This window comes from Castor canadensis, chromosome 11 (assembly GCF_047511655.1).
Source record: "Castor canadensis chromosome 11, mCasCan1.hap1v2, whole genome shotgun sequence".
Lineage (NCBI taxonomy): Eukaryota > Metazoa > Chordata > Mammalia > Rodentia > Castoridae > Castor > Castor canadensis.
In genome coordinates this window covers 93,806,972-93,821,310 of record NC_133396.1, presented here as the reverse complement: position 1 = coordinate 93,821,310, position 14,339 = coordinate 93,806,972, and the positions used below count along the sequence as shown (strand labels likewise).

General features: G+C 39.6%; 1 protein-coding gene across 3 annotated transcripts in view; it reads left to right on the top strand.

Annotated features, from left to right (window-relative positions):
* Window positions 1-14,339, top strand: part of Tbx19 (T-box transcription factor 19) — a 59,567-nt gene that overhangs the window by 19,592 nt on the left and 25,636 nt on the right. Inside the window, exon 1 of one of the 3 annotated variants that reach the window (XM_020178883.2) lies at window positions 3,734-7,890. The exons of the other annotated variants lie outside the window; for them this stretch is intronic. Coding sequence (XP_020034472.1) covers window positions 7,688-7,890 — 203 coding nt within the window. The 5' untranslated portion in view covers window positions 3,734-7,687. Of the gene's footprint in view, window positions 1-3,733; window positions 7,891-14,339 lie in introns of those variants that run through there. 3 annotated transcript variants of the gene reach the window in all.

Genomic DNA, 14,339 nt, shown 5'->3' with positions numbered 1-14,339 from the left:
AAGAATTTAGTACTCTATTCCCTGGCAATACAAGTGTCCTTTTATCACTCAATTTCATGATTTTTAAAATTAAATCAATATTTACATTTTTCCAACTGTTTGTAATTGAACTATGGTATACTGTAATTACATTTTCTTTCTTGGACAATTAATTTTTTCCTTTGTATTTCATGATTGTTTCAGTTTTTAAGCTTATTTTCTTGCTTGTTTATATTTAATGTACTTTGATAGGCAACATTCTAAGATGGATCCCAAGATTTCTGTTCCCTGGTGATGTGCTCTGTATAATCATCTCCTTCCCATGAGTATTGGTAGTACCCTTGAATATGATGGGATGTCACTGCTGTGACTTTGCTATATCCACTATATGGCAAAGGGACTTTGCAGATATAATGAAAGTTCCATCTTTGAGATAAAAGATTACCTTTGGTGGGTCTAGCCTAACCAGGCAAGCTCTTAAGAGAGACATGAAGCAGCAGAAGTTCTCCTCTTAGCCTGGAGGGAGAAAGCAAACAGCCAAGTTATGAACTGCTAATGGAGATGGTACCTGCTAGGAACGAGGGCCTTAATCCTACAACCAGAGGAATGGAATTCTGCCAACAATATGAATGAGAATGGAAGAGAACCCAAGCCTCAGATAAGATCATAGTCCCAGCTGACACCTTAATTGCAGCCATGTGAGACTCAGAGCAGGGAACCCAGCTACCTGGGCCTGGAGTTCCAACCCATGGGAATTATGGGATAATAAAGGGAGTTGTTTTAAGCTGGTATACTTGTGGCAATGTGTTATGTAGCAATAGAAAATGCATCCATGTCTATGATCAACCCAACTGGTGTCCATCAAAGTTATAAATATGTCTTGTTAGAGTCAATTTATCAACTCCATTTTTAAGGAGATGCCCTTCCTCAGCCTTCCAGGTTCCTACTTCACCTTGGGTGGTTTCTCTGCTGTTAAGCTACAGTTGTGTGGATGGAGACTGTGTCTAGTCTTTGAGTCAGTTAATATTAACACTACTAATACAATCCTCAGAGATGGCCAGGGGTCTGGACCTGGTTCAATTTCCACAGTGCAAGATGAAAAATATCTTTAGCTAAGTGTCACCCTGGGAAATGCTGAGAGTATGAAAGGATGACTCTGTATTTGTGTGAACTTATGGCACTGGATGGTACCTGGTGACCCTGTACTCTGCTGTAACACTGCCCAGCCTCAAGAGCACTGAGGTGCACTGGTTCCCCACGAGGTGGCTCTTTCTATGTTAATAGGTGTGTATGTATAGTGCTTTTCCAGCTTTCCACGTGTGAGTGGGAGAACGTAGGCTTAGGAGAGGACTGATGAGACTCTCATTCACTCAAGTTCATTGTCAGCTCTGTGCCTAATGGTAAGGTGGGAAGGACTTTTTGAGAAAGACGTGCACTTGTCTGTCTGCTCTGGGGAATGCTGCTGATTTCTCTGCTCTTAAATAAAATTTGTTGATTTACAGTAGTCCCTGCTGTCCCTTATCTGTGTGAGATGTAGTCCAAGACACCCTTAGCAGATGACTGAAACTACAGATAGTACTGAAATCATATGTGTTTTCCCCATATATTCATACCTATTATAAAGTTATTTGAAAATTAGTCATGGGAAGAGATTAAAAATAATAACCAATAGTAAAATAGAAGAATTATACTATATTATAGTAAACTTAGTTACACTTTGGGGTCATTGTTAAGTAAAATATATGCACCTGAACACAAACTCTATGAACTATGACAGTCAATCTGATAACCAAGATGGCCACCGACTAATGAGCGGGCAGCCTCTATAGCATGGATGCACTGGACAAGAGGATGATTCATGTCCCAGGGAGGACAGAGCTGGATGGCATGAGATTTCATTGCACTACACATAGTGGCACCTGATTTTAAAACTTGTTTTAAGTTGTTTATTTTTAAAATAATTATTTCTGAAATTTTTCATTTAATATTTCTGGACTGTGGTTGACTATAGGTAGGTGAAGTTTTGGAAAGTGAAGCTATAGATAAGGGGTACCATCATATCTGACTGGACTCAGTTTCTGCTGTTCTCATAAACCCTTGCCTGCCATTGGCATTTGTTTGCACAAAGTCAACCAGCGTCATGCCAGACACATTCCTTCACTTTTCTTCTGTGTTGGGTCCTCTGTTTTCTAGTTTCATATTTTGTTTTCTTTTCTTGGTTTACTTCCTTGTTTTGATTTTGAACATTTTTTGTTGAAGTAGTTTTTATTTATTCATTTGTTTACTTTTGGCTAAACATGTTTTCTTTTTTTATTCAAAATCATTTCCTCTAGTCTTTTGAAATATACAGAGCATAACTGTTACCTATAGATACCCTACTGTGCACTTGCACACCAGAGCATTTTACTCCTAACTAACTGTAACTTGTACCCATTGATCAACCTTTCTTCAAACATCTTTCCCCTCATTCTCCATAGCCGCTAGTCACTGCCATTCTACTCTCAACTGCTGTGAGTTCAATGTTTTAGATTCCACATATGAGTGAGATTATGAGGTATTTGTCTTTCTGTGCTTAGCTTATTTTGCTTGACATAATGTCCTCACATTCATCCTGCAAATGATGAGATTTTATTCTTTTGTATGACCAAATAGCCATGTGCACACGCAGACTTTCCATTATGTATATATGCCACATTAAAAATACATTTATCAGTTAAGCTGAAGAACATTGATAATAACCTCTGAGACTTTATGGGAAGCAAAAGTTTTGGTACTTGTAGGTTTTGCAAATGTCTTTATTATAGCCTCTCTTTCTTTTTATTTTCTTGGCAGTTCTGGGGTTCGAACTCAGGGCCTTGGACTTGCTAGGCAGATGCTTTTCCATTGGAGCCATGTTCCTAGTCCTATTATTTTTGTTTCACACTTGCTAGTTTGAATGGGTCTAGTATTCTTTTTTCCTTTTTATTTTTTGTGGTGCTGGGGATGCAACCTAGGGCCTCATACAAAGTAGGAAAGTGCTTAACCACCAGTCACATCTCCAGCCCAGGTATGGTATGATTGATTAATACTCAGTTTCTGTCACAATTGTGAAGGAATTACTCAATTTTCTTATAGCTTTTGGGTTCCTATTGAGAAGGCTGATAGCATTATAATTTATGATTTTTTGTATATGGCCTGTTTTTTCCTGTGGAAGATTCTGTGATTTTTCTCTTTATCACTGGTTTTTAAATTTTCATGATGATGTGACTGTCTGTAGGTCTTCTTGTATTCATTGTGCTGGCTTTCATCTCATGTACCTTTTAGTCTGAAAGTTTATGTCTTTCAATTCTGGAAATTTCCCTGCATTATTTCTTGGAGAATTTGTGCCCCTTTATTTTCTCTGTTCTTTCTTTTTGTAACTCTGTCAAGTTATTGATAGTTTTAGAGTCTTTTTCATCTCTGTCTTCAACCTTTCACTGAATTTTAAATTCAGGTTTTATTGTTTTTAATATTCAAGGCTGGCCTCTCTCCCTCTCTCCCCCATCCCTCCCTCCCTTCCTTCCTAACTTCCTTCCTTGTTTTATTTCATGAATGTGATATTTCTTCTTTGAAAATAACTGTAGTATTTTCATTTGTTTTCTCTTACTATGTTATGCTGCCTTCATGGTTTCTGTTTCTCAGAATTCCTTAAAATGTGTGTTTGCTTTGGTCTAACTTCCATATCAGACATCTGATGACCCCTTACAGTGTAATCATACTTAAGGGTAAGACATGAACGCACCAGTGGAGGCCATGTGCACACGCAGACTTTTCAAAACTGGCTCTTCCCACTTGACTAAGGTAGGTTCTCAAGAGTGTCTAAATCCCCTATTTTCAGTATGGTGCTGTTCTCTGCCTCCATCAAATCTCCTCAAGTCCAATCTTGTCAGAAAATCAATCTCCTGTTTTTTGCTGCAGTGGGTAAGGAAGAGTTGCTGCTGGCTAAGGGTAGAGATCTCAAAGGTTAACTGTTTCTTATATAGAGTAAAAATTTCATGATATCCTCTGGTTGGTTCTAGCAAGAACTACTCACCCTTTTAGAAAGAGCTGTATGATGCATCTGCTCCCTAAGAGATTTCAGAGTTCTGTGGTCTAACCTGACTTGTTTCTTACTGGTTTCTTCCCTGAAGCTTAGGTGTCTGTGGTCTGCTCCATTACTTGCTATGCATCCACTTGTTTCGTCCATTTCTACAATCTTGTTGATATCTCTTACCTTTGCTGTTCCCTCTCCTGTGTGCTACAGCTCTGTGGATTTACAATTTATTTTACCCCGGTCTCATTTTAGAAGGACTTAGTGGGGGAGTAGATATAAAAGTATGCATTCAATATGCCTAACCAGATGCATTTTTAACTCTCTCTTTTTTTTTTTGAGCTATGAAGCTGAAGCTGACCTCAACTTGTGATCCTTTTGCCTCAGCCTCCCACGTGGTTGTAGTCCCATGCCACCATGCCAGGCTTGAATCATTTTTAAAAAGCAGAATATATACATATATTTTCAAGTCACAAAAATTTGCTATATTTGTTAGCAGAAGTCATCTCTGGATGTTGAGATTACGAATAGGGTTTCTTTTTTTCCCTCTTGCTTATGTTTTAGAATATGGTCTGCTGTAAGGTACTTATTAACTAGAAAACATTCACTCAAGTAAAAAGAGATTATGTAGATATATTAAAGGATTTTATATTATTGATACTAGTTTTAGATCCAACTATTAGGTTAAACTATATAAAATTGATGTTTTTGAAGATAAAGGTCAACTGTCAGTAATTTCATATTCAATCTAATATATCAAATATATTATAATCTAATATAGCTAATATAATACAGCTTCAGGGCACACTGTCTAGAAAGTGAGTCATTGTCTAGACAGGCCAGACTCAAAGTGAAGAGCATACAGGCCACTTTTTTTTAATTGCTAGAAGGCTCTGTCCTAGGATTTGTCACACAGCCATTTCTCCTGGATCTCCTGATTGAAGAGATGCAATGCTAACCTGGTTTATAGGAGAACACTGCTTTTTTTTTTGGTGGGACTGGGGTTTGAACTAGGGGCTTTGGGCATTCTACCACTTGAGCCATACCTCCAGTCAATTTTGCTCTGGTTATTTTGGAAATGGGGTCTCACAAACTATTTGACTAGGTTGATTTTGAGCCACAAGCCTCCCAATTTTTCCCTCCCAAGTAGCTAGGATTACAGGTGTGAGCCACCAGTGCCCCTCTAGGGCATATACCTTTTTTTTCTTCCTAGATTATAAATCATTTGAAGGCAGTGATCCCTATATTATTGTTATTTATAGACTATTTGGGGTGCGATAGTCTGGATATGAAATGTCTCCCAAAACCCCACATGCTCTAATCTGTGGTGCTATTGGGAGGTGGTAGGACTTTTAGAAGGTGGGGCCTAGTGGAAGGAAGTTGGATCATTGGGGGTGTGCCCTTCAAGGTGCTATGTGGAACCTGAACTCTTCCTGTTTCTCTTTTTTCACACTGGGCATTAGGTGTGCCATACGCTTCCACCATAATGTACTCTGCTGCCACTATCCAAAGGCACAGGGCCAAGTGACCATGTAATGGAAACTTTGAAATAATGAACCAAAATAAACCTTTCCTTTTTTAAAGTTGACTTAGGTATTTATCACATTAAAGGGAAGCTGACTAACACAAGGGGACACTGTTCCCTACACTACACAGTATATTTCCTATAAAAATTTATGGGAGAAAGTTCTCACAGGATAATGGATTGCTTTTATTTTAGAAACACAGTATGAAGTATGCCAGATTAAATTTCGCCTCTTTGCATTGGCTGCTAGACGCTTAGAGCCACACTGGGTCAGAGTTCTAAGCAGTGCCTTCTTAAAATCCACTGAGATACCTCATGGTCCTTGCATTAGTTTCCTACTGAAAATGTAGTGCCTTAAAACAGTAAGAATGTGTTGTCTTACCCTCTGGACATCAGAAGTTCAAAATCAGTCTCACTGGGCTAAAATGAAGGAGTTGGCAGGCCTGTGTTCCCTCTGGAGGCTCTGTGAGTTAATCCATTTACTTGCATTTTCTAGCTTCTGGAGGTTGCTTGCATCCCTTGGCTTGTGGCTCCTTCCAACATCTTTAAAGCCAGCAGTGTGGCATCTCCTCTTTGACTTCTGCTTTTGTCCTTACATCTTTACCCTCTGGCTTTGTTACTCTTGCTTCTATCCCCCTTGTTATAAAGACACTTGAAATTGCATTGGGTCCACCCAGACAATCCAGGTCCTTTCCACCACGTGAGATAATATAGTCACAGGTTCTGTGGATCAGGACTTAAAAACATCTTTTGGGTAGGTCATTATTCAGTCTATGGCATTCTTTTCATTATGAACTGTATAGAATTAAAATTTTGATTTTCCTAACCAAATTGTACCTCAGCCTAACCTCCCACCTCCCTCACTTTGCAAATCTCTATGAATGGCCCTACTATGGACTAACTACTCGTATAATTCCTGGGTTCCCCACCCTCCCTCATCCCTGTATCCAGTCCCTTAGGCCATTCTGTCATATCTATCTCAAGAAGTATCTAGAACCTATCTCTGTCATGTTGTGGCCATTGCTATCATGCCTGACTAAGCCATCACCATGTCTTCTCTGAACCACTATCATAGACTCCTAATTTGTTTCTTTACTTCTGGAAAACCAGAATGTCCTTTTGGACCAAAGATTAAAATTGCTCTGTGTAATAATGTGAAAGGTTTGCTTCCATTCACTCAGGGCAAAATGCTTTCTTAGAATAATATGGCACTAACTGCCTTCCTCCCACCTCCCTCTGGCTAGGGCTGAAGATAGGAAAAATTGAGGGCTCTGGATTCTAGGGAGGGCAAGGCTCAAAGCTCCTCTGGTTGTTGGAGGAAAACAGGGTCCTTGAAGTGAATAAATGTGTGTGGGATCCCTCATGAGAGAGACGACCAGAGGGGATCACCTAGGAAGAAGATCCTCTATTCTTCGCTTTTCTCCTGAGTTTAGACACTGGAGTTTGCACACAGAGAATCTTTCTTGTTTCTCTGGTATAATAGTCTTGTTTCTTGGCACCATGCCTTTGACCTTCCATGTATGCTAGTCTTCTTTCCAGGGCCTCCACATTTGCCCAGAGTTTTGGAGCATAGCTGAGGGGTTTAGGGTCTCTACTGTATCAGGATAGCCTGGGTTGGCATCGAATTTGTTGATTCTCTCCAGGACCTCCTTTACTATAGGTGCCACATGCCACGATTTATACACAAACATGATTTGCCTGATTGTTGCAGTCTGGGTCTGGAATAATTTTAATTAACGGGAAAATGGTACTCAATACACCGATTAGACCTCTTCAGGTACAACAAGATAAAAGCCTGATAATTTGGATGGAGTACTCTTCTTAAACGTCTACCCTATGCACAGCAGCCAATGGGAAAGCCAGGCTCACTCCCTCCTATCCAATGAGTAATTAAGAGAGGGCTTTTTCTTCCCTACCTCTCCCCTTCCTCCACCCTGCTCCCCAACTGAAGCTTAACAGGTTGGTGGTATAATTTGGAGACTTTAAGGAGTGTCAGAGCTTAGGCAAGAGTCAGGGCATCTTCTGTCTCCCCAGGAATCGACCAGCTGGGTTTGCCAAGCAGGCAGGTGAGGGAAGGAAGGAGCTAGAAGCGGGTAAGGTGGGTACGAGCTCTCAGCAAAGTTTGAGAGGGGCCTATGGCCATGGGCGATCCAGGCACTCAGAAGACCAGCGATGGCACTGTTTCTCGCCTGCTCAATGTGGTGGAAAGTGAGCTTCAGGCAGGGAGGGAGAAAGGTGACCCCACTGAGAAGCAACTTCAGATCATCCTGGAGGATGCACCCCTCTGGCAGAGATTCAAGGAAGTCACTAATGAAATGATTGTGACCAAGAATGGCAGGTGAGTTTATTTGCTGCCCTGCCCTGGCTGGCACGGCTTGGCAAGGGAGGTGAAAACCCTTGAATATTAAAGAGGCTGCAGCTCTTTATTCAGAGGCAGCAGGGTCTGACTGAACATATTCAGTGAAGGACCGTCTTGCACGGCTGTCCCCCAGCCAACTTAATTAATTTTTCTGAGATCATCAGAGAAGTGGAAGATGAAGCCACCTGTCTCACTTGCATTTTAAATGGAGAAATTCTGAGAAATTACTATGAGAGGGGGCATGCTTTGTGTGTTGGAGAGATGCACTCAAATGTCAGAAAATAGTATTTTTGACTGACCTGAGCTCCAACTCCATTCAGATAATGGGAAAGTCAATTTTTTTTGGAAGCTGGATGGTTTCTTCTTAAGCACAGCAAACTTGCCAGAAAATTTTTGATGAGTTGAAGACTGGGAGCAAAAGGGAGGATTTAAGCTCATTCCCTATCATTTCATCTGACTTCCCATGTGTGTTGGGGGTGAGTGTTCATTTGTGATTGTGTGTTTGTGGTGATGTGACAGCTGCTGTAGTGATAGTGAACAAAATTGTGACACACTGCCTTAGAGAAGTATCCTTTTCTTACTGAAACAAACTAGGTATTAAAGGAAACTGATCTCTGCTGGTATTTCTTCAATTCTATAAATTCTAGTCCACGAAAGGGCTATGGCGTAATATTAGAAGCTTTTGCTCACTAGAGGAGATTAAAATATTTTGAAAAAAAAAAATCTCACCGCTTGCAGCTTGGCCACACTAGCTCCCAACATTCAGTTGATGCTCACATACTTTTGGTACCCATAGGCTCAAAAGTACAAAATACTGAAAGGCATTTTCAGTAGGGTTGGTTTGGGCAGGACTCTTCTTGTGACACTTTGAGAAAAATTTTGTTAATAGAGAAAAGTGGAAGCCAACCGAACTTTTGGCAGGCTTTTGTGCTTGGACAAAATGCTTCCATTCCTGATGTCTTGGCTTTCTATTTTTTGAATAAAACACAGCATAGAATATAAACTATTCTTTGTTCATGAATTATGAACTTGAGAGCTGTGGTATGATATTGAAGTGCTTTGTAAGTGAAGGTTCTATTGGAAAGGCATTTAGAAAAATTGTGGTTATACTGGTAGCAAGACTATCATATCAACCTTGCTTAATATTTGTATTTCTCTTCTAAATGGATCCCACACTTAAACCTTATGGAGGATTTATTGCTTTTAATATTTGTAATTATAATTATACTTGTTCCTCCTCATCATCTGTATTTATACATTACTTTTGTCTCTTTGGTAGAAAGAAATATGACACATTTTTAATTTCAAGGAATTACTCCAAATTCTTAATTGAACTTAGCTTCTTTCAAAGATGAATGATGATGCAGTTGTCAAAATTTTATTATGTCTGATTATAGATAGAACTTTCTATTTATGCTTTGTGCTCATTGGATAGTAGTTATATTAATACCAATTTTCACACTAGCTAGCTATCAAAGTGGCCATGTATTACAATAAAAATAAGTACAATAAACCAATTAAAATATAGTGCATATATTTAAGAAATAATAAAAGTAATAAGTAATAAAAGTTTTTGAAACATTGTAAAATCCAATTTGTAAGTCATATCTGAATATATTTTTAGGATTTAAGAAGTGTCTCTTCCCTTTTTTCACCTAAATAAAATTGCCCCCAATATTTTAAGTTATAAAATTCTTCATGTTTAAAGCTATTAATATTAGCTATGTGAAAAATATTTTTGTAGGAAAAGTCTAATTGTGTTCAAATTGGATGTCCTGGTGCTGGAATCTTTTTCTCTTGCCAGGAGATGAATGATCCCTTCGTACTTTAAATAAAGAGAGGGAAGAAACCTGTAAGAAACTGATGTGGTTAATAATGAATGTGCATGGTCTGGAATTTCTCTCAATCTCTTTCCTTTCTCAGATTAAGACATTAGTAGAAGCTTATTGTTCCTGACATAGATGTAGCTTTCTTGCCTCATCTCTTCTTTACTCCTTCTTCCTTCCCTTTTCCCGCAGCCATCTGCTCCCCTAGGTCTCGTTCTTATCATTATTCTCTGCTAGAGACCTGCCTTCCACACTGCCTTCTTGACCCAGCTAGATCTGGAGCCCTTCAACCCAGTCCTTTCTGATTGTCATTATCTGCTTGGCCCTGTAGGTCATTAACGTTTTTTTGGTTATTTTTCAGAAGCTTCAGTTGGGGTAATCAGATAAGTCTGAACATTTGTGGTTGGATTGTTTTGCAAAATAGCACAATTTGAACTAACATAGGATGGCTGATTGAGATTCATTGTCAAAGGGAGACCTACTTCCGTTTGCACAAATAAATACAATTAAGAGGCTTGTCTCTGACATTGATCAGAAGCAGTAAAGAGAGAGGATTTCCCCTGGAAAATTATTCCCTGTTATCCCCAGAAACCAGGATACACACTCTCTCTCTCTCTCTCTCTCTCTCTCTCTCTCTGTCTTTTTACCTTTCTTCTTTCCATTCCTGTTTTCATACATCTTCCTTTGCATTTTCTCCTCCTTTTCTTCCTCCCCCTCTCTGTTAAATTTAGTTAGTCATACTCAGTAGCCTTTCAGATTTAATAGTGACAATTATAATGCCTTCCTAGAGTTTATTTGATTCACTTCTACTGCATCCAGCTGTACTTCCTTTTATCTCCAGCCTTTAAACTAGGAATTCATTCTTTTGGTGGCAGAAAAAAATTCATTCCCAACTTTTCTTGCATTTGTTTTTTTTAATGTCTAACATATGTATCTGGGGGTGGGAAATGCTCTATTTCACGTATATTTCCATGCTGTCAAATAATTTTGATTTGATTAAATTTGCCATGAGCAGGTTTTAAGAAATCAAAGGCATTTTCTGATGTAACTGGTGTGAATCTGCTGATAATTAAGGAGTGTTGGTGTGGTGACACCACTGGGCTGATGTTCCTAGTTTCCATTGAGAGCAGTGCAAGAGAGGAGAAAATTAAGGTTGCACGCCAGGCAGGTTCAGTTCCGTGGGTGGATAGCTCATGGATTCGTGTTCTCTAAATTTTATAATTACAATTCAGAGGATCACATGAACATGTGTCATCTGCCTTTGACTAAACCACCTTCCCTGATGCTACCCTTTTTTGTCCTCTTTGGTTATATTTAACTGACACCTGCTGCTGTTTTTACGTCTGCTCACTTTCACCTAAGTGTCGACATCCGCGCACTATGCATATCACACACACACACGCTCAGCTCAGAAGGTGCTGATAAGTGTTCCATGACTATTATGGTTTGGTGGAGAGATGGAGGAACGTGTTTCAGAGTAAAATTTCTGGAATTTTGCTTTAAACCATCTGTACTCTTCCCCTCCCTATAACATCTGCTTAATCTCTGCCCCCTTTCTTCCTGTAGACCTCACTCTCCTAGAGTTCCCCAGCAGGGCTGCATCTCAAGATTCCCTGTTGGTGAAATAAAAGCCAGAAAGGTAGCCTCACAGCAAAACCAAAGCTAAGCTGTGGGCTGGGCCCACGCACCCGTTGTTCAAGGATGGTGTTTGAACTACTACTTATCCTGCCACATTTTCTCCTTTTTCCTTCACGGTCCCTCTTGGCCTCCTCTCTCTGAGGAGAATTTCTTTCAAGGGTGGGTTAAGTGAAGTTGTGAGTTAGGGATTGATTCACATATATGTAAACTCCTCAAAGACTCTTGGATTTCTCTGTGCTTAGTTGCACGTTGGGAGAAAATGGAGAAACAACCGAGTTGATTAGAAGAACGGTTAATCCTCAGAAACAAAGCCTGGTCATGGGTGATGACCACAGGTAAATTGATGATGTATCAAGGTCTTCAAGGTCATTGTCAGATAAGACAAAGGGGTGGGGGGATCAGAGGAGATGAGAGATGATCTTGGTTTAGAGGCAGGCCCATCCCAGTTACAAGACCTTTGGCAAGTTGACAGACTTTTATTTATTCCTTGTTGGCATAATGAAGATTAAAAAGTACATGTAATCTCTTAGTTCATTCATGTAGTGATTTAAAAAACCAAGCAAGAATAGGGCCAGTTGTGGTGACTCATTCCTGTAATTAGTTACTTGAGTGGCAGAGATTGGGAGGATTGTGGTTTGAGGCCAACCTCTCAACCAGTTGAGAGAACTGGTCTCAACCAATAAAACTGGGTGTGGTGGCAGTGCCTATCATCACAGTTACATGAGAGGTAGAAATAGGAGGATTGCAGTCTAGACTGACCCAGGCATAATAGCAAGAGTCTCTTCAAAAAATTATGAAAGCAAAAAGGACTGGGGCATAGCTCAAGTGGTAGAGCACCTGCCTAGCAAGTGCAAGGCCCTGAATTTGTTATTGTCTGCTTTTATCTATTATAATCATCCTTGTGGGTGCAAAGTGACATCTCACTGTTGTGCTTTTTGGATGACTAGAGACATTGAGCATCTTTTTTGCTGATCATGGCTTCTTTAAAACATCAAGTAGAGCTCTGAATGCAAAATGAAAGAAGGAAGGCCATTACCCGTTTTCTTTTGTGGATTGAAAAGTTGTGCAGTATTCTCTGTGAGACCTAGCATGATAGGACTGAGGGAGTAAGGGGGACATGCTAACCTACTGGAAGTGGGGATAACAATTTGAACGTCTTCTTCATTTTGTCTCAGCCACTTTGGCCTTCTCTTTCAGTTTCTCAGCTGGCCAGGCTTACTGGGACCTCTGGACCATTGTGCTAGTTGTTCCTTTTGCCTGTGGGTGCACCTCCTGTGGTATTTGCATGACTCATCTCTTCTCTTTATTAAGGTCTTGGCTCAAATGTCACTGCCCTGACAACCTCAGGTTTGTCCAGATCTGCTAATGGACCTCCTCACCCTTCAGTCTCCCTCTGTGACATTACTCATTTTAATGCTTAACTAAAGAGTTCGTGACGTCTTGTAATCTAAAATTGTCTTACACATTGAAAACAGCAATGAACCCCTTACAATCGCCTGATTTCCTTGTTAGAATTTAGCTTCCTGAGCAAGACTGGATCTGTAATTCTTTTGCCATCGAATCCCTACTAGAACAGATCCTGTCACAGAGCAGGCACTCAAAAATCATCCATGAAATGAGCAAATAAATCTTTAATTAGGTATTTAGATATAGGAAAACATTGAGGGGGCTTTCCCTTTCATTGTGGCCCAACCATATCAACTTTCTAGAAGTCTCAATAAAGACAGAGTTAAAACAAAAGGTCTGATGAATGTAACAAAAGAGAAGTCCATCAGGTAGAGTAACTGTTACTCTACCTGTGTCCTCATCTGTAAAATGGGCATATCGACACCTGCTTGGGGTAAGGTAATACTTGAGTGAGGTATCACATACATTAAATCCCAGCAGAGTAAACACGGTACATGATACCTATTATCATTGGAAATACTGTCTTGCATTAAATCATCTCTTCAATGATAAGTGAGAACTGTAGGAAATTTCCAACATTTCACATCATGATGACACCAGCCGTGCTGTCGTCTTGAGCTATTGCATCATTACTCTGGCAGTTCATTGCATGGGGAACAGATGTGTTTTACGGCTTTCATTCCTATTTTTTAGGGGAGGTCATTCTGGGGTTTGAACTCAGGGTCCTGTGCTTTCCAGGCAGGCACTCTAACACTGAAAAACATCTTCAGCCCTTTTTCTTTCTTTTTAAAACATTTACATGTACTACTTATTTTTTTTTAACTTTAGTGTGTGAAATGACAATTATTCACTTTTGAATTTTTATAAAATAAAACTAAAAACTAAAATTAATAAAGTAAAAAGATTATTGGTCTCAGCTATGTGGGAGGCTTAGGTAGGAGGATTACTGTCCCAGGCCAGCTGTGGGCAAAAATGCAATATCCTATCCGAAAAATAACCAGACCTAAAAAGAATTGGGAGTGCATCTCAAGTGGTATAGCACCTGCTAGCAAGCACAAGGCTCTGATTTCAAATTGCCAAAAAAGAAAAAAATTCTTTAGCACTTTAGAAAAAGCATGGGACCAGAAGACAGAGACCATTTCTCTGTGTTCCTCCTATAAACAAGCTAGACTTTGATATGATTGCTATGATTATTTCTGATGCTCACTTTTATGATTCTTTGCAAATGGCATTTGTGTGTTCAGGGGCCTTTTGTAGTCTACACTTGGCCAATACTTTTAACATAATTGAAAACATTAAATTATATGGAAAAAGGAAATAGTTCAATCTGGTATCTAGACAGAATAATAGAGGGAAAAAATCCTTCTATTGAAGAAAGAACAAAAGAAAATACAGTGGGAACAATTCTACATTGTACAGGCAGCCTCCTCAGGGCAGGATCATCATTTTAGCAAACATGAAAGTGAGGTGGAAAAAGCAGTTTTCAGCCAAGATTCACATGTGCAATGCATCACCTGATGCATTTCCTCCCTAGAAATTTTATTTAATTCAGATACT